The 27,328-nt window shown below is 41.5% G+C and overlaps 1 protein-coding gene across 3 annotated transcripts in view; it reads right to left on the bottom strand.

Annotated features, from left to right (window-relative positions):
* Positions 1 to 205: 205 nt before the first annotated feature.
* Positions 206 to 27,328, bottom strand: part of LOC110532374 (pleckstrin homology domain-containing family M member 2) — a 52,912-nt gene continuing 25,789 nt past the window's right edge. For all 3 annotated transcript variants that reach the window (XM_021616223.2, XM_021616224.2, XM_021616225.2), the window contains 10 exons: positions 23,281 to 23,371; positions 22,958 to 23,022; positions 22,186 to 22,274; positions 21,774 to 21,906; positions 20,005 to 20,195; positions 7,839 to 7,904; positions 7,348 to 7,507; positions 3,240 to 3,419; positions 2,404 to 2,520; positions 206 to 2,262 (listed from right to left, as the gene is read on the bottom strand). In XM_021616223.2, coding sequence (XP_021471898.2) covers positions 2,125 to 2,262; positions 2,404 to 2,520; positions 3,240 to 3,419; positions 7,348 to 7,507; positions 7,839 to 7,904; positions 20,005 to 20,195; positions 21,774 to 21,906; positions 22,186 to 22,274; positions 22,958 to 23,022; positions 23,281 to 23,371 — 1,230 coding nt within the window. In that variant the 3' untranslated portion in view covers positions 206 to 2,124. The remainder of the gene's footprint in view (positions 2,263 to 2,403; positions 2,521 to 3,239; positions 3,420 to 7,347; positions 7,508 to 7,838; positions 7,905 to 20,004; positions 20,196 to 21,773; positions 21,907 to 22,185; positions 22,275 to 22,957; positions 23,023 to 23,280; positions 23,372 to 27,328) is intronic.

Genomic DNA, 27,328 nt, shown 5'->3' with positions numbered 1-27,328 from the left:
GAGATATAAAATGACAAGTCAGTCGAAACTAAAATGTAGGACACGGTTACCCCTGGCTTGAGGTGTTGAGTCTTTTCTGCATGGGATCTAGGCTACTACATTTAAATTATTTGTACCATTTCTAACCTGAGATGCAAAATGCTAGGATGTTGGCTTCCCACGCCTTCAGAAAAAGCAGAATAGAGGCAAGACCACAATGCTCAAAGCAGAGAATATGTTTACTACTATTACTATAATGCAATGGTTAGACAAGGAACACACATAGGTCTTATACTGACACTTAAACAGTGTGTGTATTATGACTTGTCAGAAGCCCAATTCTCAACAGCAGTATAAGGCCACATTCAAGAGTAATACTTTATTTGGTAAAAATTGGGCCTGAGGCCATTATCTCCAATCAAATTAAGGTAATGAAAAAGGGCACATGATTAAGGGCACTGAAAGCCTCCAGAAACCTTCTCCTGATGATAGAGCAATTCCAGGATAGCAATTCCAGGATAGCAATGGCATTGGATAAATTCTCCTCTCGCCAATAGCAACACAAAAATTGAATTTTGACATGTCTACATCAGCAATTAGCTACATTGTCAAAATAATATTTGTGAGGATGATTTGCGTTTACTTATGTATGAATAGAATATGAGGTTGGGGATAGATTGTTTCAGGGGTAAATTGGATTAATGCAATGACAAATCATATGAATGAAGTAGTATAATCACTAGTCAACTAGATTTTTTCCCTAATGCATATTGATTGATTGTAGTATAACTACAAGCAATGGTCTGTTGTGTCTCAACAGCGATTTTACCACTTCATTGAGTGTTCTCCCAATGGGACGAAATAACTAACGACGACCTTCTCTTCTGAGCAACATCAAAACTACAGGGAGAATAATAAAGTAGGGATGCACTGATACCTCCACCAGACGTAGAACATAACGACATTGACACTTCCCACATCTTGACCAGGCCACTCTCAACATCTAAAAATGCAATGACAGACACTCACCTGATAAAGGAGTACTCACTCAAATAACAAAGACTAGAACAAAAACAATAAAATTAAAGTAAACTTATCCCCTTTATAAATTGCACACAATTACACTACCATAACAAGTCGTGTTACAAATAAACAACTATTTGCTTAAAATTAAAACGCAACACTGAACATGAACTTTGCACACAACCCCAATGAACTTATCAGTCCCCTCAAAATCGAACAACATGGACCAAACCCAAAAGCAATGTGCAATCTCGCATTCGATGGCAAGTTAGTCTCTCCTCTCATCCTTCTTGTTAAAAGTATATCCATGCTAGGTTAGCCCATTCCCCGCTATGATACTCCAATACTGACTTTGACCTGCCAAACCATCATAACTAAAAAAAACAATGGTAAACCAACATGGCTGACAAAGGCAATAGACGAGTGCTGTTAACGTCACAGTCCAAGTGGTAAACTCTCCATAGACATTCTTCATAGTTTAGGCCACTTCAAGTGACCGTCGATCCTTGAGCAAAATATCCATCACAACCTGTGCATTGGAGAGAAGGGTTGAGTTTTGTGAGGTATTTTTCAATAGACAACCTATATAAGCGGAAACCAATGTATGTCTGGATTCATGGAGGGATGGGAAATGTACATTTGAGTACGGATTGATTATAATATAAGTCAATACTATACTGTGCCATACACCACACTATAAACGTTGTGCAGTCGTTAAGGTTCAAAATAACACCTTAAAGCTGTTTGCGAACAACGTCTTATTCTATAGGGTAAGGGGTGCACTTCCTACCCTAACGTCTGTCTCAATGACAAGAGGAAAGGCTTGATATTTGTGAAGGCCAGGAGTGTGAACTGAGATTCAAACTGACATTCGTCTCGCTACCTCTGGTGATGATGCGACCCCTCGTATACTTATAATCTTCATGATGTACACAAAACGGAGTGTGTTTCCCTCTATTTGGCGATTGTCATAATTAACAGGTTTGGTGTGAATTCCATTAAAACTCTCCCAAACAAATGCCATTCAATGATCGAAAAAAATCCTCATAGAAAATACTGGTCCGTAGGAGTGCTAGTGAAAGCCTTTTGTCCTATATGTCCGTCCACCTGTCTGTTTGTCCGTCAGCACCAGGGCTCTCTCTGGGCGCGTCCCCGGGCAAGGCTGTCACTCCTCTGCCAGGCGCTCCTCATCAGAGCCAGGGCATCGCCACAATGCTTCTGCACCAACGGCTCTGACACCCTCCTACGAGGCAGACACACCTGGATCATCACAAGAAAATGAAAGAGGGGTGGGGGACAAAAAGTGTGAGAAAGAGATTGAGACACAGGAAATCATGTTATTGATATAATGCTTTTACCGTCACAGCAAATCCTTTCCTCTTCCATTCTTCTCTACCTTACCTGGAAAATGTCTCTCCAGACACTCTCTAGTGCCTCCAGCAGGCGGTCTCTCTCTTCACAGCCACTGAAGTACAGCACCCAGGGAGGCAGGAACTGAGCTCGGTCTGATGCAAACTCCTACACACAAAGAAAGAGAGATGGGAAGAGAATGTGAGGGAGAGGTCAAGACAAGAGACATGCAGAGGGAGAGAGTAGAGAGTGAAAGAAAGAGAAAAAGATAAAGGGAGAATGAAAGAATGTTAGAGAAAAAGAGTATGGGGCAAGATAAATAGTCAACTCCAATACCTGTCAATGCCTTTCTAATTTCCCCTCAGGGATTAACAGTAATATTTAATTGAGAAGAAAAATGGATGGGATGCGCATCTTTCCAGTTTGAAGGTTAAGGTGTTAGTTGATAATCAAAACAGGAGGACCCAAGGCATTCTTCATATAATTTGAGAAACAGGAAAAAGTATCTGCACATTTCCAGTCAGATGCAAATGTATTTTAATAGTAGCTGAGCTTTCAGTCAGTCGACCTTCATGATAGCTCATCTACTTTTAAAATACATTTCCATCAGACTGGAAGTATGCAGAGACTTTTTCCTGTTTCTCCAGTTTAGCATTTTGCCTCCAGCACCTTTACTAATCGTTTTTGGGTGTGCGGTAGATTCAGCCTATTATCTACAATATTCTTCATATAAATAAAATGCCTTTATAGTGGTGGCATGTTCAATAGAACAAATTCAATTTGTTCTGAGAATTTAATTGAGACACAGAAAGAAAAGACTAGAGAGCACAGGAGAGTGAGGACAACCGCCATTTGGTCAGAGGTTAGGCAGGCGTGAGGTCACTCACAACAACACAATACTCCTTGTCATCCTCCAGGCTGACTGAACGAATGTCAGAGAGCTCAGCTCCGCCCAGTGAGCGGAAGAAGCTGGTCTGGCAGTCCTGGTGGCATGTCAGCAGCTCCCTGTCCGTCACCACCAGGCAGCAGGGGATACACGGCGTGGGCGGCACTCCCTGGGGGATCACCTGCAGTAACAGAGAGAGGGGTAAATAATGAAAACATTTATATTGGGGGGGGGTCATCTAGGGAAACCAGTCTAATATAATTCTAAAATACAGACATACAGTTGAAGTCAGAAGTGTACATACACTTAGGTTGGAGTCATTAAAACTTGTTTTTCAACAACGCCAGAAATGTCTTGTTAACAAACTATAGTTTTGGCAAGTCGGTTAGGACATCTACTTTGTGCACGACACAATACATTTTTCCAACAATTGCTAACAGACAGATTATTTCACTTACAATTCACTGTATCACAATTCCAGTGGGTCAGACGTTTACATACACTAAGTTGACTGTGGCTGTAACTTGTTGACGCTACCCATCCCGGTAGTGGGATAATTGTCATCAGCAACCGCTGAATAGCATAGCGCCACAGTCAAATATTATTACTAAAAAATATTCATATTCATGAAATCACAGGTGCAATATAGGAAAACACAGCTTAGCCTTTTGTTAATCCACCTGTCGTCTCAGATTTTAAAATGATGCTTTACAGCGAAAGCAATCCAAGCGTTTGTGTAAGTTTATCGATAGCATAGAATAACATTATGTACACTAAGCATTAAGTAGCTAAGTCACGAAAATCAGAAAAGCAATCAAAAAAATAGTTTACCTTTGATGATCTCCGGATGTTTTCACTCAAGACACTCCCAGTTAAATAACAAATGTTCCTTTTGTTCCATAAAGATTATTTTTATACCCAAAATACCGACGTTTGTTTGTCGCGTTATGTTCAGAAATCCACAGGAAAGAGCGGTCACGACATTTATTCCAAATAATATCCATAATGTCCACAGAAACATGTCAAATGTTTTTTATAATCAATCCTCATGTTGTTTTTAAAATATATTTTCGATAATATATCAACCGAGTGTGTAGGCTTTTCAATAACAGCGGGAGGAACAATGGCGGCTTTACTCAGTTGCGCAAAACTCACTCGGGGCCCCACATATCCACTTACGCAATGTGATCTTTCACGCTCATTTTTCAAAATAAAAGCCTGAAACTATGTCTAAAGACTGTTGACACCTTAGGGAAGCCATAGAAAAAGGAATCTGGTTGATATCCCTTTAAATGGAGGATAGGCATGCATAGGAACAGAGAGGTTTCAAAATAAGAGGCACTTCCTGATTGGATTTTACTCAGGCTTTGGCCTGCAATATCAGTTCTGTTATACTCACAGACAATATTTTTACAGTTTTGGAAACTTTAGAGTGTTTTCTATCCTAATCTGACAATTATATGCATATTCTAGTTTCTGGGGCTGAGAAATAGGCCGTTTACTTTGGGTACGTTTTTTAGCCAAAAACGAAAATACTGCCCCCTACACGCAAAAGGTAAACAGCTTGGAAAATTCCAGAAAAAGATGTCATGCTTTAGAAGCTTCTGATAGGCTAATTGACATAATTTGAGTCAATTGGAGGTGGTGTACCTGAGGATGTATTTCAAGGCCTCCCTTCAAACTCAGTGCCTCTTTGCTTGACATCATGGGAAAATCAAAAGAAAATCATCCAAGACCTCAGAAAATAAATTGTAGACCTCCACAAGTCTGGTTCATCCTTGGGAGAAATTTCCAAACGCCTGATGGTACCACGTTCATCTGTACAAACAATAGTACACAAGTAAAAACACAGTGGGACAACGCAGCTGTCATACCGCTCAGGAAGGAGACGTGTTCTGTCTCCTAGAGATGAACGTACTTTGGTGTGAAAAGTGCATATCAATCTCAGAACAACAGCAAAGGACCTTGTGAAGATGCTGGAGGAAACAGGTACAAAAGTGTCTATATCCACAGTAAAACGAGTCCTATACCGACATAACCTGAAAGGCCGCTCAGCAAGGAAGAAGCCACGGCTCCAAAACCACCATAAAAAAGCCAGACTACGGTTTGCAACTGCACATGGGGACAAAGATCGTACTTTTTGGAGAAATTTCCTCTGGTCTGATGAAACAAAAATAGAACTGTTTGGCCATAATGACCATCGTTATGTTTGGAGGAAAAAGGGGGAGACTTGCACTCCGAAGAACACCATCCCAACCGTGAAGCACGGGGGTGGCAGCATCATGTTGTGGGGGTGCTTTGCTGCAGGAGGGACTGGTGCACTTCACAAAATAGATGAAATCATGAGGAGGAACATTATGTGGATATATTGTAGCAACATCTCAAGGCATCCGTCAGCAAGTTAAAGCTTGGTCGCAAATGGACAATGACTCCAAGCATACTTCCAAAGTTGTGGCAAAATGGCTTAAGGACAACAAAGTCAAGGTATTGGAGTGGCCATCACAAAGCCTTGACCTCAATCCCATAGAAAATTTGTGGGCAGAACTGAAAAAGAGTGCGTGAGTAAGGAGGCCTTACAAACCTGACTCAGATACACCAGCTATGTCAGGGGGAATGGGACAAAATTCACCCAACTTATTGTGGGAAGCTTGTGGAAGGCTACCCGAAACGTTTGACCCAAGTTACACAATTTAAAGGCAATGCTATCAAATACTAATTGAGTGTATGTAAATTCTGACCCACTGGGAATGTGATGAAAGAAATAAAAGCTGAAATAAATCACTCTACTATTATTCTGACATTTCACATTGTTAAAATAAAGTGGTGATCCTAACTGACCTAAAACAGGGAATTTTTACTAGGATTAAAGGTCAGGAATTGTGAAAAACGGAGTTTAAATGTATTTGGCTAAGGTGTATGTAAACTTCTGACTTCAACTGTATTTAGCCTATGTACTTAAGAGCTACTGATAAACAAAATAAAAATAATCTGGAATTCAAGATTTAAAATCATGGAAAGATCCCTTTTCTGCAGTGAACCATCGATTTAATCTGGAGGAACTGTACTCAAAAGGTGGGAGAGAAGTAACGACATGACGTGGTCATCCTGTCTGGGTTGGCGCCCCCCCTTGGGTTGTGCCATGGCAAAGATCTTTGTGGGCTATACTCGGCCTTGACCTCAGGATGGTAAGTTGGTGGTTGAAGATATCCCTCTAGTGGTGTGGGGGCTGTGCTTTGGCAAAGTGGGTGGGGTTATATCCTTCCTGTTTGGCCCTGTCCGGGGGTGTCCTCGGATGGGGCCACAGTGTCTCCTGACCCTTCCTGTCTCAGCCTCCAGTATTTATGCTGCAGTAGTTTATGTGTCGGGGGCTAGGGTCAGTTTTTTATACCTGGAGTACTTCTCCTGTCCTATTCAGTGTCCTGTGTGAATTTAAGTGTGCTTTCTCTAATTCTCTCTTTCTCTCGGAGGACCTGAGCCCTAGGACCATGCCCGAGGACTACCTGACATGATGACTCCTTGCTGTCCCCAGTCCACCTGGCCGTGCTGCTGCTCCAGTTTCAACTGTTCTGCCTAATTATTATTCGACCATGCTGGTCATTTATGAACATTTGAACATCTTGGACATGTTCTGTTATAATCTCCACCCGGCACAGCCAGAAGAGGACTGGCCACCCCACATAGCCTGGTTCCTCTCTAGGTTTCTTCCTAGGTTTTGGCCTTTCTAGGGAGTTTTTCCTAGCCACCGTGCTTCTACACCTGCATTGCTTGCTGTTTGGGGTTTTAGGCTGGGTTTCTGTACAGCACTTTGAGATATCAGCTGATGTACGAAGGGCTATATAAATACATTTGATTTAACATGGTGTGCATACAAAGGTTTTGAATACTACTAGGGTATTCTGCTCCTCATGCCAAAAACATGGTAAAATCTGCATGTATAGCCATGCATGGTCACTAATTTTCCCACAGGGCTGTGAGCAAAGCCAAACAGCCATGAGGCGAGTTTTAAACATGTGCTGGGAAGTATGTAGGTGATATGTGAGTGTGTATGTATACACGGCGTGTGTGAGTCAAAGTGCATCTGTGTCAGAGTGCAGCGTGTGTGTCCTCACCCCTTTGGAGACTGACTGGCAGAGCACCAGCATCCAGTCGGACATGTCTCCATCATTGTCAGCGCTCAGCACCAGAGGAGGCCGCTCTGTGAGGATCACCTGGAAGGCATGAGGCAGCTCTGTGCTGTTGGAGCGCCGGCAACCTCCGCAGTGCTCACCCCTCGATTAAGAAAAATAGAGAGTACACATAGATGGTCAAACAACAATTAAAAGATGAAGTGAACCATAGCCTACTATTTCCAATTAAATAAGAGAGGGTAAAACATTTTATTTTCATAGCAATAGATGTAGTATCTATGGGTATTTCCTAAACAATGACTTCGGATGATTCAGCAAAATAAGTGTGATCAACTATGTTTGAACCCAGTCCACTTGTTCTAACCACTTGACCCATAAAAGCTCTAGCCACAAATCCATTCTCTTGAGAAAATTACCCCACCATAAACAGACACAGCACACATGATTATGAGCAGTAACACAGTATGACTTACCCCATAGTGATGGACATCAGTGGTGTCGCATCACTCTTTTCTGTATACTGGTACAGATTCCCATTGCTGAACAAGAGGATCACATTATTGAAATATATTATTGTATGTAATGTATGAAAGAGCTATTCATATGAAATGTATGATTAGCATTATATTATTACATTTAATATTGCAGTTTCATTAAAATAAGAACAACATGTTAAATGGTTATTGTAGCCATACTTCAACCTGTTAAAGTAAAGTTACACAACATTCTATTACAAATGTAAGGGGCAGATATGTAAAATCGGTAACACTTAAAGCATTCAGTTATGATGCTTTATTACTTGTTTTAAGCATGTATGAGCCTTTATAATGTCTAATAACAAGCTGTTGTCTTGTGGCGGAGGAATCAGAATTAGTTGGGTAACATAGATTAATAAGATGTTTTATTTATCTAATATGCTTATGTGAGATACTTGTCATTAGAATGTATCCTTTTGGACTATAGTGTTGGCAGTTGCATTTTTTTTAAAGCTGAGGCTCAGTCATTTGGGGCCCAGAGAGGGGAGAGGTCAGGATTGTCTTTTACATGTCTCTGGTGCTATGCAGAATATCAGAAAGGGAAGAGGACAGGATGGGACTTTGTCTTCATATGTGAATGTATCTGTTAAACCATGTGAAGGGATGGCATGATTAAGGGGGGAACCAATTAATTGACTCCACAATGTCTGTGTGCAAGTCACTCCCCTCAGTGAGCTTGTCCAGGAGTGGGGAGAAGAGGGGGTTTACTTGAGATGGGAGTATTAAGAGTTGACAATTGAGAATAATTGACAATTCAATTATGCCTTGGATGAGGTAATGTTTTGGTACTATGATGTACCAGGAACGAGATTAGAAACTCGTTTTAGAAACCAAACTGAGCGATAATTTATAGCGAATGCAATCTGGCTAAGGGATACTCCTTTCTCAAGTAAAAGGCCCTTTGTGAAGAGATCCTAAGATCTGTGGTTCGTCATGTAAGTTGAGAGGGGTGTATCTTTGCTATAAAAATCTCAATTGCCATTATGTTGGGACTCTCAACAATTAATTATAGATAGTGAGTTGTTGAAAGTCAAAGGGCTATTGTAAAGCTCATATTATTAAAGATGAAGTTTAAGTATAACTCTGACTGGTGTGTGGTTTGTAACTCTCCTCATTTGGTAATACAGGACATTTCCACAACAGTCTACATACTGCTTGTTGGTATTTGGCCTTTTACTCTTAATAACTTAATCAAACTGTATTGAAACTAAATTTACCAATGCCTTAGCTTTGTCCTCACAACTTTTTCACCCTGGACACTTTACCTGGACATAGTTCTGCCGGACCACCTCCAGCCGAAAAAAGCTAAGTAACATTATGCCTTCTCATTGCATTCGCTGTACTCATAATATACAGAAGAACTATCACGTTATGGTGAGGATAGCAGAGTTGCAAGCTCTGCATCAGATGCAAATCGTTAGGCAAGAGCAATTTAAGTGTTGGAAAGAATGATACAGCGTCTGTGCTACCAATAAATACAGGTAGTTGTGTTAATCCCCCTGCACAGTCCCAGCAGCCAGATCATTTTCTCATGGCTTCAGGAAAGCAATGCCGGCATGCTCCACCGGTGCCGCTCACTCAGGCGATATTAACTTTCACCCTGTTTTCCCCACTGAGTCAGAGCCCGAGCCTTCTCATGTCTCTGAGCTGCCGAAGACTCCCTCCCACAAATTGAAAACCCTAGTCATTGGAGACTCCATTACCAGCAATATTAGACTTAAAAATAATCATCCAGCGATCATACATTGTTTACCGGGGGGCAGGGCTACCAACATAAAGGCTAATCTGAAGATGGTGCTGGCTAAGGCTGAAACAGGCACGTGTAGATGGCATAGGGGTATGTTGTCCACGTAGGCACTAACAATGTTAGGATGAAACAGTCAGGTCACCAAGCGCAAAATAACTTCAGCTTGTAACTTAGCTAGAAAGATGTGTTGGAATCAAGTTATTTTCTATGGCCCCCTCCCAGTTATGGGGAATGATGAGCTCTACAGCAGACTTGCACAACAAACGCTGGTTGAAAACTGTTTTCTGACCCTCATAAAAGATAGAATTTGTAGATAACTGGCCCTCTTTCTAGGACTCCCCCACAAACAGGACCAAGCCTGGCCTGCTGGGGGTGCTGGCTCCATTCAAGTTGGGGGGGTACTCTCGTCTTCTCTATCAACATAGACAGGGCACTAACTCCACAAAGTTAGCCAGCCTGACAGCTTAGTGGAGTCTGCCACTAGCACAGTCAGTGTAGTCAGCACAGCTTTACCCATTGAGACCCCCGTGTCGGTGCCTCGATCTAGAAAAAAATGAATGCATTTGTCTTTTGAACTTCAAGTCATGAAATCTATGGAGCCTAATCAATCACTTTATATAGCTATTGTCAATCACTTTATACAGCGTTCCCTGAATTTCTCAAATCGGACTTCGTAGTCATGGCATATAATATTAACATTTTTGGTGACTTCAATATTCACATGGAAAACTCCACAGACCCACTAAAAGGCTTTCTGAGCCATCATTGATCCAGTGGGTTTTGTCCAACATTGGAATGGAAATGACGCTCAACCAAACTGGGAGACTTCCGACAAGCTTGGAAAGACAATACCGTGCAATATCGAAGTGCCCTCACTGCTGCTCGATCTGCCTACTTTTCCCAAACGGATTGAGGAGAATAAAAACAAAAATCCCCTCCAAAAATGTTATGTCGCAAAGCCCAAGTCATGGCCTTCACTTCAGCAGTAATGAACTCATTAACCAAGACAGTCGTGAAGAGGCCACGACAAAACCTATTTCCCCTCAGGCAACTGAAAATATTTGGCATGGGTCCTCAGTTCCTCAAAAGGTTTTACAGCTGCACCATCGAGAGCATACTGACAGGTTGCATCACTGCCTGGTAGGGCAACTGCTCGGCCTCCAAACGCAAGGCACAGAGGGTAGTGCGTACAGCCCAGTGCATCACAAGCTTCCACCATCCAGGACCTTTATACCAGGCAGTGTCAGAGGAAGGCCCTAAAAATGGTCAGACTCCAGCCACCAGAGTCAGACTGTTCTCTCTGCTACCGCACAGCAAGCAGTACCTGAGCGCCAAGTCTAGGTCCAAGAGGCTTCTAAACAGCTTCTACCACCAAGCCATAAGACTCATTAAATGGCAACCCGGACTATTTGCATTGCCCCCGCACCCTTCTACGCTGCTGCTACTCTCTGTTATTATCTATGCATAGTCACTTTAATAACTCTACCTACCCATACAGTGGTGCAAAAAAGTATTTAGTCAGCCACCAATTGTGCAAGTTCTCCCACTTAAAAAGATGAGAGGCCTGTAATCTTCATCATAGGTACACTTCAACTATGACAGACAAAATTAGAAAAAAAATCCAGAAAAATCCCATTGTAGGATTTGTTACAGGCCTCTCACCTTTTTAAGTGGGAGAACTTGCACAATTGGTGGCTGACTAAATACTTTTTTGCCCTACTGTACATATTACCTCAATTACCTCAACACCGGTGCCCCCACACACTTACTCTGTACTGGTACCCGCTGTATATAGCCCCGCTATTGTCATTTACTGTTGCTCTTTAATTATTTATTATTATTATCTCTTACTTCTCTTTTTAGGTATTTTGGTTGTTGGTTAAGGGCTTGTAAGTAAGCATTTCACTGTAAGGTCTACATCTGTTGTATTCAGCGCATGTAACAAATAACATTTGATTTGATCATTAGAAAGCAAATTAAGGACTCTAAAATGCATTTGTCCTGAGTCTGCACAGAACTGCCAAGACCTAGGATCAATGGAGATGGAGTTTTTTTTTTAATCCTGAAACTCTCGACACATTTATGAAAATAGTCATGGCCTCTAAACCTTCCAGCTCCCTACTGGACCCTATTCCAACTAAACTACTGAAATAGCTAATTCCTGTGTTAACCATAATAAACGTCTCCCTATCCTCCGGATGTGTACCAAACTCACTAAAAGTGGTAGTAATAAAGCCTCTCCTGAAAAAGCAAAACCTTAAACCGGAAAACGTTAAAAACTAAAAACCCGGCCTATATCGAATGTACTTCCTGCCATCATGAAGAAAAATAAATACGAAAGGATCCAGTCTCTTTTAGACCCCATCATAGTACTGAGACCACGCTCTTAATGCCGCTTGACACCATCGATCCCAGCATACATGGACTTGCTCCTACCCATCTCTCTGATTTGGTCCTGCCGTACATACCTACACATATGCTACAGTCACAAGACGCAGGCCTACTTATTGTACTTAGAAATTCTAAGCAAACAGCCGGAAGCAGGGCTTTCTCCTATAGAGCTACATTTTTATGGAATGGTCTGCCTATCCATGTGAGAGACGCAGATTCTTGACCTTTGTATTTATTAGGGATCCCCAAGCCAAGGCAACAGCTACTCTTCCTGGGGTCCAAACACAGTAAGGCACTTACATCACACATAAAATAAAAGGTAACAAACAGTACATAATATAACATTATTGCACCACTACATATTTACATTACAAAACATTACAATATACTTCTGTGTAAAGTTTGTGTGCTAGCATGTGTGTGCCTGTGTCTCTTCACATTCCCCAAGCTGTTCCATAAGGTGTATTTTTAGCTGTTTCTTAAATCTGATTCTACTGCTTCCATGTAGTCATGGCTCTATGTAGTACTGTGCGCCTCCCATAGTCTGTTCTGGTCTTGGGAATTGTGAAGATACCTCTGGTGGTATGTCTTGTGGGGTATGCATGGGTGTCCGAGCTGTGTGCTAATAGTTTAAAAATAGACACCTCTGTGCATTCAGCTTGTCAACACTTCTTACAAAAACAAGTAGTGATGAAGTCATCCTCTCATCGACTTTGAGCCAGGAGAGATTGACATATATAATATATTAAATGTTAGCTCTCTGTGTTCATTTAAGGGCCAGTCGTGCTGTCCTGTCCTGACCAATTGTAATATTCCTAAGTCCCTCTTTGCAGCACCTGACCACATGACCAAACATTAGTCCAGGTGAGACAAAAGTAGGGCCTGTAAGACCTGCCTTGTTGATAGAGTTGTTAAGAAGGCAGAGCAGCGCTTTATTATGGACAGACTTCTCCCCATCTTAGCTACTGTTGTATCAACATGTTTTGACTATGACAGTTTACAATCCAGGGTTGCTCCAAGCAGTTTAGTCACCACAACTTGCTCAATTTCCACAATATTAACTACAAGATTTAGTTGAGGTTTAGTGAATGACATGTTCCAAATACAATGCTTTTAATTGTTGAAATATTTAAGACGAACTTTTTCCTTTCCACCCATTCTGAAACGAACTGCAGCTCTTTGTTAAGTGTTCCAATCATTTCAGTTGCTGTAGTAGCTAACGTATATAGTGTTGAGTCATCCGCATACAGACACAATGACTTTACTCAAAGCCATGTCATTAGTGCCTCCAGGACACCTACACCATCTGATGTCACAGGAAGACCAAAAAGATCATCAAGGACAACAACAACCCAAGCCACTGCCTGTTCACCCCGCTATCATCCAGAAGGCGAGGTCAGTACAGGTGCATCAAAGCTGAGACCGAGACACTGAAAAGCAGCTTCTATCTCAAGGCCATCAGACTATTAACCTCTTGAACCTCTGGGGGCAGTATTTCATTTTTGGATGAAAAATGTTCCCGTTTTAAACAAGATATTTTGTCACGAAAAGATGCTCGACTATGTATATAATTGACAGCTTTGGAAAGAAAACACTCTGACGTTTCCAAAACTGTGTGCCACAGAACTAATGCTACAGGCGAAACCAAGATGAAATTTCATACAGGAAGTGAGCCAGATTTTGAATGCGCTGTGTTCCAATGTCTCCTTATATGGCTGTGAATGCGCAAGGAATGAGCCTACACTTTCTGTTGTTTCCCCAAGGTGTCTGCAGCATTGTGACGTATTTGTAGGCATATCATTGGAAAATTGACCATAAGAGACTACATTTACCAGGTGTCCGCTCGGTGTCCTCCGTCGAAACTATTGCGTAATCTCCAGGTGCGTGCATTTTTCCATTTTGTTCAGAGGAGAAACCAAACTGCCACGAGTGATTTATCATCGAATAGATATGTGAAAAACACCTTGAGGATTGATTCTAAACAACGTTTGCCATGTTTCTGTCGATATTATGGAGTTCATTTGGAAAAAAGTTTGCCGTTGTAATGACTGAATTTTCGTTTTTTTTTTCTTAGCCAAACGTGATGAACAAAACGGAGCGATTTCTCCTACACAAATAATATTTTTGGAAAAACTGAACATTTGCTATCTAACTGAGTCTCCTCATTGAAAACATCCGAAGTTCTTCAAAGGTGAATGATTTTATTTGAATGCTTTTCTTGTTTTTGTGAAAATGTTGCCTGCTGAATGCTAGGCTTAATGCTATGCTAGCTATCAATACTCTTACACAAATGCTTGTGTAGCTATGGTTGAAAAGCATTGTTTGAAAATCTGAGATGGCAGTGTTGTTAACAAAAGGCTTGTGAGCCAATATATTTATTTCATTTCATTTGCGATTTTCATGAATAGTTAACGTTGCGTTATGGTAATGAGCTTGAGGCTATAATTACGCTCCCGGATACGGGATTGCTCGTCGCAACAGATTAAACAGCCATCACTAACATTGAGTGGCTGCTGCCAACATACTGACTCAACTCTAACCACTTTAATAATGGAAAAACTGATGTAATAAATGTATCACTAGCCACTTTAAACAATGCCATTTTATATAATGTTTACATACCCTACATTACTCATCTCATATGTATATACTGTACTCTATACCATCTTGCCTATGCTGTTCGACCATCACTCATTCATATATTTTTATGTACATATTCGTATTCATTCCTTTACACTTGTGTGTATAAGGTAGATGTGAAATTGTTAGGTTAGATTACTTGTTAGATATTACGGCATGGTCGGAACTAGAAGCACAAGCATTTCGCTACACTCGCATTAACATCTGCTAACCATGTGTATGTGACAAATACAATTTGATTTGATTAGTAAAGATTGAAAAAAAATGCGCCAAGACAGCTGCCCTGGGGAATTCCTGAGTCTACCTGGATTATGTTATAGAGGTTTCCATTAAAGAACATCCTCTGTGTTCTGTTAGACATGTCATCCTTTATCCACAATATAGCAGGGGGTGTAAAGCCATAACACATACGTTTTATCAGCAGCAGACTATGATCGATAATGTCAAAAGCTGCGCCGAAATGTAACACACCTCCCACAATCTTTTAATCATCAATTTCTCTCAGCCAATCATCAGTCATTTGCGTAAGGGCTGTGCTTGTTGAATGTCCTTCCCTTTAAGCATGCAGAAAGTCAGTTGTCAATGTTCTTTTACTGTAAAATGGCATTGTATCTGGTCAACACAATTTTTATTTTATTTTTACTAAGGGTTAGTAACAGGCTGATTTGGCTGCTATTTAAGTCAGTAAAGGGGGCTTCAGTAAACCGGCCCCCTCCCAGTTAGGGGGAGTGATGAGCTCTACAGCAGAGTCTCACAACTCAATCGCTGGTTGAAAACTGTTTTCTGCCCCTCCCAAAAGATAGAATTTGTAGATAATTGGCCCTCTTTCTGGGACTCACCCACAAACAGGACCAAGCCTGACCTGCTGAGGAGTGACGGACTCCATCCAAGCTGGAGGGGTGCTCTCATCTTATCTACCAACATAGACAGGGCTCTAACTCCTCTAGCTCCACAATGAAATAGGGTGCAGGCCAGGCAACAGGCTGTTAGCCAGCCTGCCAGCATAGTGGAGTCTGCCACCAGCACAGTCAGCTCAGCTATCCCCATTGAGACCGTGTCTGTGCCTCGACCAAGGTTGGGCAAAACTAAACATGGCGGTGTTCGCCTTGGCAATATCACTAGGATAAAGACCACCTCCATTCCTGTCATTATTGAAAGAGATCATGATACCTCACATCTCAAAATAGGGCTACTTAATGTTAGATCCCTTACTTCAAAGGCAATTATAGTCAATGAACTAATCACTGATCATAATCGTGATGTGATTGGCCTGACTGAAACATGGCTTAAGCCTGATGAATTTACTGTGTTAAATGAGGCCTCACCTCCTGACTACACTAGTGACCATATCCCCCGTGCATCCCGCAAAGGCGGAGGTGTTGCTAACATTTACCATAGCAAATTTCAATTTACAAAAAAAAAAGAAGTTTTTGTATTTTGAGCTTCTAGTCATGAAATCTATGCAGCCTACTCAATCACATTTTATAGCTACTGTTTACAGGCCTCCTGGGCCATATACAGCATTCCTCATTGAGTTCCCTGAATTCCTATCGGACCTTGTAGTCATAGCAGATAATATTCAAATTGTTGGTGACTTTAATATTCACATGGAAAAGTCCACAGACCCACTCCAAAAGGCTTTCGGAGCCATCATCGACTCAGTGGGTTTTGTCCAACATGTCTCTGGACCTACTCACTGTCACAGTCATACTCTGGACCTAGTTTTGTCCCATGGAATAAATGTTGTGGATCTTAATGTTTTTCCTCATAATCCGGGACTACCGGACCACCATTTTATTACGTTTGCAATTGCAACAAATAATCTGCTCAGACCCCAACCAAGGAACATCAAAAGTCATGCTATAAATTTACAGACAACACAAAGATTCCTTGATGTCCATCCAGACTCCCTCTGTCTACCCAAGGACGCCAGAGGACAAAAATCAGTTAACCACCTAACTGAGGAACTCAATTTAACCTTGCGCAATACCCTAGATGCAGTTGCACCCCTAAAAACTAAAAACATTTCTCATAAGAAACTAGCTCCCTGGTATACAGAAAATACCCGAGTTCTGAAGCAATCTTCCAGAAAATTGGAAAGGAAATGGCGCCACACCAAGCTGGAAGTCTTCCGACTAGCTTGGAAAGACAGTACCGTGCAGTATCGAAGAGCCCTTACTGCTGCTCGATCATCCTATTTTTCCAACTTAATTGAGGAAAATAAGAACAATCTGAAATTCATTTTTGATACTGTCGCAAAGCTAACTAAAAAGCAGCATTCCCCAAGAGAGGATGGCTTTCACTTCAGCAGTAATAAATTCATGAACTTCTTTGAGGAAAAGATCATGATTATTAGAAGGCAAATTACAGACTCCTCTGCGTATTCCTTCAAAGCTCAGTTGTCCTGAGTCTGCACAACTCTGCCAGGACCTAGGATCAAGAGAGACACTCAAGTGTTTTAGTACTATATCTCTTGACACAATTATGAAAATAATCAGGGCCTCTAAACCTTCAAGCTGCATACTGGACCCTATTCCAACTAAACTACTGAAAGAGCTGCTTCCTGTGCTTGGCCCTATGTTGAACATAATAAACGGCTCTCTATCCACCGGATGTGTACCAAACTCACTAAAAGTGGCAGTAATAAAGCCTCTCTTGAAAAAGCCAAACCTTGACCCAGAAAATATAAAAAACTAAAATCGGCCTATATCGAATCTTCCATTCCTCTCAAAAATTTTTAGAAAAGGCTGTTGCGTGGCAACTCACTGCCTTCCTGAAGACAAACAATGTATACGAAATGCTTCAATCTGGTTTTAGACCCCATCATAGCACTGACACTGCACTTGTGAAGGTGGTAAATGACCTTTTAATGGCATCAGACCGAGGCTCTGCATCTGTCCTCGTGCTCCTAGACCTTAGTGCTGCTTTTGATACCATCGATCACCACATTCTTTTGGAGAGATTGGAAACCCAAATTGGTCTACACGGACAAGTTCTGGCCTGGTTTAGATCTTATCTGTCGGAAAGATATCAGTTTGTCTCTGTGAATGGTTTGTCCTCTGACAAATCAACTGTAAATTTCGGTGTTGCTCAAGGTTCCGTTTTAGGACCAATACTGTTTTCACAATTTTCAAAATTGCCCTCGCTAGAAGCATGTGTTTCAAACATAAGGAAAGTGGATGGCTGCAACCTTTCTACTTTTAAACTCGGACAAAACAGAGATGCTTGTTCTAGGTCCCAAGAAACAATGAGATCTTCTGTTGAATCTGACAATTAATCTTAATGGTTGTACAGTCGTCTCAAATAAAACTGTGAAGGACCTCGGCGTTACTCTGGACACTGATCTCTCTTTTGAAGAACATATCAAGACTGTTTCAAGGACAGCTTTTTTCCATCTACGTAAACATTGCAAAAATCAGAAAGTTTCTGTCCAAAAATGATGCAGAAAAATGTATCCATGCTTTTGTCACTTCTAGGTTAGACTATTGCAATGCTCTACTTTCCGGCTACCCGGATAAAGCACTAAATAAATTTCAGTTAGTGCTAAATACGGCTGCCAGAATCCTGACTTGAACCAAAAAATGTGATCATATTACTCCAGTGCTAGCCTCCCTACACTGGCTTCCTGTCAAGGCAAGGGCTGATTTCAAGGTTTTACTGCTAACCTACAAAGCATTACATGGGCTTGCTCCTACCTCTCTCTCTGATTTGGTCCTGCCGTACATACCTACACGTACGCTACGGTCACAAGACGCAGGCCTCCTAATTGTCCCTAGAATTTCTAAGCAAACAGCTGGAAGCAGGGCTTTCTCCTATAGAGCTCCATTTTTATGGAATGGTCTGCCTACCCATGTGAGAGACGCAAACTCGGTCTCAACCTTTAAGTCTTTACTGAAGACTCATCTCTTCAGTGGGTCATATAATTGAGTGTAGTCTGGCCCAGGAGTGTGAAGGTGAACGGAAAGGCTCTGGAGCAACGAACCGCCCTTGCTGTCTCTGCCTGGCCGGTTCCCCTCTTTCCACTGGGATTCCTCTGCCTCTAACCCTATTACAGGGGCTGAGTCACTGGCTTACTAGAGCTCTCTCATACCGTCCCCTAGGAGGTCTTCCTGTCTTCCTGTCTGGGTTGGCGCCCCCCCTTGGGTTGTGCCGTGGCGGAGATCTTTGTGGCCTATACTCAGCCTTGTCTCAGGATGGTAAGTTGGTGGTTGAAGATATCCCTCTAGTGGTGTGGGGGCTGTGCTTTGGCAAAGTGGGTGGGGTTATATCCTTCCTGTTTGGCCCTGTCCAGGGGGGGTCATCGGATGGGGCCACAGTGTCTCCTGACCCCTCCTGTCTCAGCCTCCAGTATTTATGCTGCAATAGTTTGTGTCGGGGGGCTAGGGTCAGTTTGTTATATATGGAGTACATCTCCTGTCCTATCCGGTGTCCTGTGTGAATTTAAGTGTGCTCTCTCTAATTCTCTCTTTCTCTCTCAGAGGACCTGAGCCCTAGGACCATGCCTCAGTACTACCTGACATGATGACTCCTTGCTGTCCCCAGTCCACCTGGCCGTGCTGCTGCTCCAGTTTCAACTGTTCTGCCTTATTATTATTCGACCATGCTGGTCATTTATGAACATTTGAACATCTTGGCCATGTTCTGTTATAATCTCCACCCGGCACAGCCAGAAGAGGACTGGCCACCCCACATAGCCTGGTTCCTCTCTAGGTTTCTTCCTAGGTTTTGGCCTTTCAAGGGAGTTTTTCCTAGCCACCGTGCTTCTACACCTGCATTGCTTGCTGTTTGGGGTTTTAGGCTGGGTTTCTGTACAATACTTTGAGATATCAGCTGATGTACAAAGGGCTATATAAATAAATTTGATTTGATTTCTTACAATAGAACAGCCAATGACAACAGCTGGTGCAATGGCTGAGGTCTAGCCATTCTTTCACCTCGAGTGGTTTCGCTTTATAAACACATTTGATTTATTGAAATTTGATTGGTTATATTAAAAGGCGTAATGTGTAGCTTTGTGGACGACCCGACCAAATGCACATAGAAATGTGAGCTATAGATCTGTCATTCTGACTGAAAGTCTGATAAGCAGAGGATCCGTTCTATGTGCGCTATTTCTATGCTCCCCAGCCTTAAGTACACCGGCTTCAAATAGCTAAAAATTATCTTATTTTTGGTTATTGAAAATATATTTCACAGCAGTTTAGACATGACTTGTTTTGTCACAAACTGAAATAATGGAAACAGTTCAGAATTTTAGCAACCAGGCAATGGTGGAGGGATTTCTGCATATTGCTCCACTAAAAGCCTATGGCTGCCCATACATACCTCAGTACGAGGTAACAGCTCTTCCACAGCTCCTTGCCCAGGTAGGTGGTGCCAGCTCTGTAGAGTAAGGGGCCCTCTTTAGTGCTGGAGGAGTCTCCAGCACCCACCAATGCTGTCTGGGGGGCCAGAGTCACATCCATGGGGTCCTCCCAGTGGACCAAAGAATACAGGCGGATGACCACTTCAGAAACCTACAGAGACACACAGTGTCAGTAAACAATTCTATAATTTGTCTACTACTCATTGTTATATGTGTTGGGAATATACACTACCATTCAAAAGTTTGGGGTCACTTGGAAGAGTCCTTGCTTTTGAAAGAAAAGCTGAATTTTTGTCTATTAAAATAATCAAACTGATCAGAAATACAGTGTAGACATTGTTCATGTTGTAAATGACTATTGTAGCTGTAAATGGCAGATTTTTTATGGAATATCTACATAGGTCCATTATCAGCAACCATCACTCCTGTATTCCAAGACTGAAAACTGTTGTTCTGATTAAAGAAACAATAAATCCGGCCTTCTTTAGACTAGTTGAGTATCTGGAGCATCAGCATGTGGGTTCGATTACAGGCTCAAAATGACCAGAAACAACTAACTGAAACTCGTCAGTCTATTCCTGTTCTTAGAAATTAATGCTATTCCATGCTAGAAATTGCCAAGAAACTGAAGATCTCGTACAACGCTGTGTGCTATTCCCTTCATAGAACAGCGAAAATTGGCTCTAACCAGAGTAGAAAGAGGAGTGGGAGGCATTGGTGCACAACAGAGCAAGAGGACAAGTACATTATAGTGTCTAGTTTGAGAAACAGACGCCTCACAAGTCCTCAACTGTCAGCTTCATTAAACAGTATCCGCAAAACACCAACAGTGAAGAGGCAACTCAGGGATGCTGGCCTTCTAGGCAGAGTTCCTAGTGTCAGTGTTCTTTTGCCCATCTTTTATTTTTATTGGCCAGTCTGAGAAATGGCTTTTTCTTTGGAACTCCGCTTAGAATGCCAGCATCCCGGAGACGCCTCTTCACTGTTCTATGAACAGCATTGAACAAGATCTTCAGTTTCTTGGCAATTTCTCACATGGAATAGCCTTCATTTCTCAGAACAAGTATAGACTGGCGAGTTTCAGAAGAAAGTTCTTTGTTTCTGGTCATTTTGAGCCTGTAATCGAACCCTCAAATGCCAGTGTTATTGCTTCTTTAATCAGGACAACAGTTTTCAGCTGTGCTAACATAATTGCAAAAGTGTGTTCTAATGATCAATTAGCCTTATAAAATTATCAACTTGGATTAGCTAACACAACGTGCCATTGGAACAGGAGTGATGGTTGCTGATAACGGGCCTCTGTACGCCCATGTAGATATTCCATTAAATATCTGCTGTTTACAGCTACAAGTCATTTACAACATTAATGTCTACACTGTATTTCTGATCAATTTGATGTTAAAATGGACAAAATGAAGTGCTTTTCTTTCAAAAACAAGGTCATTTCTAAATGACCCCAAACTTTTGAACGGTAGTGTATACTGTAGAACACATATGATTGAGCTGGTGATGTCTACTGATGCATATAACCACTCCATCAAATTAAATCCATAATTTATGACGGTTAAGTGCCTCTTGTAATTTGATTCCAATCAAATTTAGATTTCACTTCTTGAGCATAAATCAGTATCCAGGCATTTTTCAACATGACATTTGTCTTTCATTTACATGACAGTCCTTGAGAAATTATGTTAGTGTGCTGGCCTAGCTAGATATCGGTGTTCCTCACCTCACAGTGAGACTCCTGGGAGACAAACTTAGTGAGGGCTAGTTTCTCCATGGTGGCGTCGGTCAGCACCGAGGGGTAAGGAGGCTCCCTGCACCCCTTAATCATGGCCGACTTCAGGGCTGCCAGGAACCAGCTGAAGGATAGAGAGAGAAGAAAAAAGAGCATGCTGGATTAGAAAAGAGAGGGAGGGATAAAGAGAGTGATTTCTACTACTGGTCTCCTCTCCTTCATCTATACTGATATGAAAACATGATCTAAGTGAGGGCGTGCCAACTAGGAACTTGCTTTCTCAGTCCAGCCCTTTAGTGTCCGTGCATTTGGAGGAAAGGAAATGGGAGAGGAAGCCACCTTAGACTATAAAGATGCCGCCAGGGAGAAGGGGAGAGCAGGGCAGAGGAGAGGAAGCACTCACATAGTCAACGAGGAGTCGGATGTGTCCAGGAGAAACTGCCGTCTTCGGTTTGTGCAGACCAGCGTGACCGTCTGCTGGTCCACGCCCACCTGAGAGACAGACAGGGACAATATCACAACTTAGTGGAATGGACATTGACAATAACTCTTCCTTCTTGTCGTTTTCCCTCTTCTGTCCATCATCTTTTTAGGTGATGGTCGTGAAGCAAATGTGCTATATAAAACCAACTTTTACATTTTTATGAAAATTGTTAAGGCTTCCTTCAATCACTTCCATTAAACAGCCCAAAGTGCTTCATAGCCTAAAATGACATGGTGGCATCCATACTATCTGGAAAATCAATTCCATTACATAACTGTAGAACATAAAATAAGAATTGGGCATTCACTTTCTTAAATTCCAGCTGCTGCACATTTGTCCATATAAGACCGACAATTTGTATTTGAACATGTTTAAGTCGAATGAAAGACAGTCACAGGGACAATGGCTTTCAAAATGGCTGCGTGATTGTCGGCCATATTGGAATTCACATAAACAACAACTAGAATGACCTGAACCTAGTAAACTCATGAACCATCTGACCTCATGAACCTTATAATTTAAGGATCCTGCATGACCCTGACGCTAAACATTGACCAAGACAACCTTCAAGCTAACCTGGAAGAAAACCTATTGCGCGCTTGCAGAAAAGATAACCATGTGACATTACAAGAAACCAGTCACAGACAATCTTGACAGTAGAAAACATATCCCAGCAGTGTAGACAACTCACAGAGACATAGTCCAACTCATTGTAAGAGATGGCATCCTCCACTGTATAGGGCTTTTCTGCTGCACCTGAAAGAGCGAGAGAAAGGGAGAGCGAGAGACAGCATGACAAGCAAAGTCAAAAGCCACCACCAAATGTTGCTCTTATCCAGAGCAATTTACAGTGAGTGCATACATTTTTTTATTTTTTATTGTTCCCCCTGTGGGAATTGAACCCACAAACCATGCTCTACCAAGTGAGCCACACGGGACCCACCATTAGAGAGCGAGAGAGAGTGAGACGGAAATAACGAGTATCTGAGAGCGTGGTGAGCAGTAAACCCTCACCTTTCCTCAGCAGGTAGATGTAACAGTCAGTCAGCAGCAGGTAGAGAGGCTGCAGGTCTCCCTCCATGTGACCCGTGCTCATCCTCACCATCTGGGAACAGACAAAAATAACCAAAGACTCAGGACTGCACCTTTTCATATAGACTACAAAGCATACTAATCTCACTGATTTACTTACCAATACCTTTGAAATAAATTTGTTCCAGATAGTGTACAAATAAAGAACTTTCCTAATATTGCGTTGCACCCACCCTCTTTTGCCCTCAGAACAGCCTCAATACGTCGGGGCATGGTCTCTACAAGGTGTCGAAACATCTACATGGATGCTGGCTCATGTTGACTCCAATGCTTCAAGTTAGCTGGATGTCCTTTGGGTGGTGAGCCATTCTTGATTCACACGGGAAACTGTTGAGCGTGAAACCCAGCAGCGTTGCAGTTCTTGACACAAACCGGTGTGTCTGGCACCTACTACCATATCCCATTGTCTTACTCATTCACCTTCTAAAATGGCACACATACACAATCCGTCTCAATAGCCTCAAGCTTAAAAATCCTTCTTTAACCCATCTCCTCCCCTTCATTAACATTAATTGAATTCGATTTTACAAGGGATCATCATTCACCTGGTCAGTCTGTCATGGAAAGAGCAAGTGTTCTTAATGTTTTGAACACTCAATATATGTGTATAAAGATGCATTCAGAGTAGAGATGGTTGGGAGGCCCTGGCAGCGTCCCGATTATCCATGCTTCTCCTAAAGTGTGTGCTTGCACACTCAATCATGGATTTAAATGCATTAGATTGAAGGAAAGCATTGGCTGGAGGGAATTTCCACCATTGTAAAATCCATAACGGGGAGTATTTAAATGCACATTTCAGAATAAGAGTGTTAGAACTGATAAGGCCCCGGGAATTGATGAGGAATTGAAAAGCTGTATGGTTGAGAAGCACCAGGCAAAAGGAGTGGCAAATAAGTCTGTCCCCACATCCCATCCGAATGACAAACTTACTGTAAATTGAGAAATTGTGTGACTAAACTGAACAAAAAGAAGAATAAATTGTATTAATGAAACCAAGATAAATGACAAAGTATGACGAAAAAAAGCTTTGGTATAATACAAATGAAATTATGGGGCAGAAAGACGAATTCAACTCCATCTTTCATTAAATCAGATAGCTCATTTATCACAAAACCTTTTGATGTTGCCAATTACATTATTGACTATTTCATTGGCAAAGTAGGCAAACTTAGGCATGAAACGCCAACAACTGTGAGCCATCATATCCATGCATAAAATACCAAACAATGAAGGGAAAGCATTGTAATTAAAAATTGTGTATCGTTAGTGTGGGTGAGGTGGAAAAGGTATTGTTGTCCATCAATAATGAGAAACCACCTGGTATTGACAACTTAGAATGGAAAGTTATTGAGGATGGTAGAGAACTATATCGCCACTCCTATTTGTCATTTGTCAAAAAATGGCTTCCCTCCAGGTTCGAAGACAGTCATTCCGTTACCAGCCAACCAATCAGCTTGCTGCCGACTCTTATTCAACTTTTGGATACATTTTTTGTTGTTGACCAGATACAATACTATTTCTCTGTAAACAAATTAACAACAGACTTTTAGCATGCTTATAGAGATGGGCCCTCAAAATAAACTGCACTGACACAAATTACTTATAATTGGTTGAAAGAAACATCATTATAGCCATTTAATTTCTTACTTGTTTCTCTGAGGGAAAGATCTGTTACAGAAATAGCATTTTTTTTGTGGAAAAACATTCCCTATTCCCTCCATCGTTGCTCTCTTTACATGAAACATGCATACTTACGGATTCGGTAGACTATTAATCACTCAAACTGGCAACAGAAGCCGGATCTGTCTTATTTCTGTAGATATTATGGATGATTTCTAAAGCCAGGCACGCTTAAAAGTTGGGCTATTATTACTTATAGACCTACTTAAGGTATCCTCTCTCTTCAATTTTCTTAAACAATTAAGCCAAGGGTGGTTTCCTCACTCTGCTGCTGCCTCAGCAGCATTGTTCTCAACACCAATATGCTGGTTAAGTTTGCTATTATGCACATACCAACATATAAGGCAAGGCGCAAATTTAATGACGTACTAAAGATTATGTTTCAGAACCGCGAACAGCAACCGATATCCATCGCGGGAGAAAGCGTGTTTGTTATAAAATAATATTATATTTATTAGTGTTGCACCATTATTCTAACATAATATAACCATGTACAATTTCAGTACCACGTCTTAAGAGTGATGGACTGCGCCAGCCCCGTGACCTCCGCAATGGATTAGTCCACTGAGACAGGTGTGAATCAGACATGTGTCTTGTGCACCACTTAAATCAATTTGTGACTAAAGAAATGTCGACCAACAGCCTATTGACCAAACAATCGACTGCCGACTAAATGGGTTCAGCCCTAATCAATACAACAGTATGCATATGTCTCTCTTGGCTAAAAGTAGAGGAGAGACTGACTGCATGACTTCTTATTTTTAATTTAAAAAATGACATGTTGGAAATTCCAAATTGTTTGCATAGGCAACTTACGCACAGCACTGACACACACTTACCCACCAGACATGCCACCAGGGGTCTTTTCACGGTCCCCAAAACCATAACAAAATCAAGAAAATGTACAGGATGATTGCATGGAACTCCCTTCCATCAAAGATTCCTCAAGTGAACAGCAAACCTGGTATCAAAAAAAAGATTAACACCTCGCCGCACAACGCCTCTTCCCTATATTTCATAGCTATTGTTTGTTTCTACTGATATGTAGACTGTGTGTGATGTTTTAAATGTACCGTAATTGCTGGACTATTAAGCGCACCTGAATATAAACCGCACCCACTGAATTATAAAAAAATATGTATTTTGTACATAAATAAGCCGCAGGTGCCTACCGGTACATTGAAACAAATTAACTTTACACAGCCTTTAAACGAAACACGGCTTGTAACAAATATAAATAGGCTTTAACGAAACACACTGAATCGCCTCAGAATTGCTTCATCCGATGTTGGATCGCTGCCCTCTTCAACACGCAGCAGTCCAGTCTTTCGAAACCCGTTGATGATAGTGGATTTTTTGACAATGCTCCACGCTGTCAGCAGCTCTATTTCCTTTTCCAACAGCCAGATCGATCGCCTTCAACTTGAAAGCTGCATCATATGCATTTCTTTGTGTCTTTGCCATGATGAGGGTGACAAAATGACTACCGTAATCAGAATGATGGGAAGTTTGAGCGCGCTCGATTTACGTCACATTATGTGACGGTCCTCAGTTTTTTGGCGGCATGAATCTTGTGAAAGCGGGAAAAATCCATAAATTAGCCGCGTCATTGTATAAACCGCGAGGTTCAAAGCGTGGGAAAAAAGTAGCGGCTTATAGTCCGGAAATTACGGTATATAGTTCTGTCCTTGTCTATTAAAGGAGTACTTCTATTTTTTAAGTAAATGGCATGTTATGGAAGGGTCCAGACACCTTTGTGATTTCACATGTTTTTGAGAAATCATGAACAAAGGCTCTAAAAAAATATTTAAAAAAAACAAATGCAGTGCGTTCGGAAAGTATTCAGACCCCTTCCCTTTTTCCACATTTTTTACATTACAGCCTTATTTTCTTTATCAAGCTACACACAATAAATACCCCATTATGAGAAAGTGAAAACAGGTTTAGATATTTTTGCACATTTATTTACCTTATTTACATAAATATTCAGACCCTTTGCTATGAGACTCGAAATTGAGCTCAGGTACATCCTGTTTCCATTGATCATCCCTGAGTTGTTTCTACAATTTGACTGGAGTTCACCTGTGGTAAATTCAATTATTTGGAAATTATTTAGAAATACACCTGTCTATAATAAGCTCCCACAGTTGATGGTGCATGTCAGACCAAAAACCAAGGCATGAGGTTGAAGGATCCAAGACAGGATTGTGTCGAGGCACAACAAAAATTCTGCAGCATTGAAGGTTCAAGAACACAGTGGCCTCCATCATTCTTAAATGGAAGAAGTTTG

This window comes from Oncorhynchus mykiss, chromosome 9 (genome assembly GCF_013265735.2).
Source record: "Oncorhynchus mykiss isolate Arlee chromosome 9, USDA_OmykA_1.1, whole genome shotgun sequence".
NCBI classification, from domain to species: domain Eukaryota; kingdom Metazoa; phylum Chordata; class Actinopteri; order Salmoniformes; family Salmonidae; genus Oncorhynchus; species Oncorhynchus mykiss.
The sequence above is the reverse complement of the archived record's forward strand: the minus strand, read 5'-3'. Positions and strand labels throughout refer to the sequence as shown.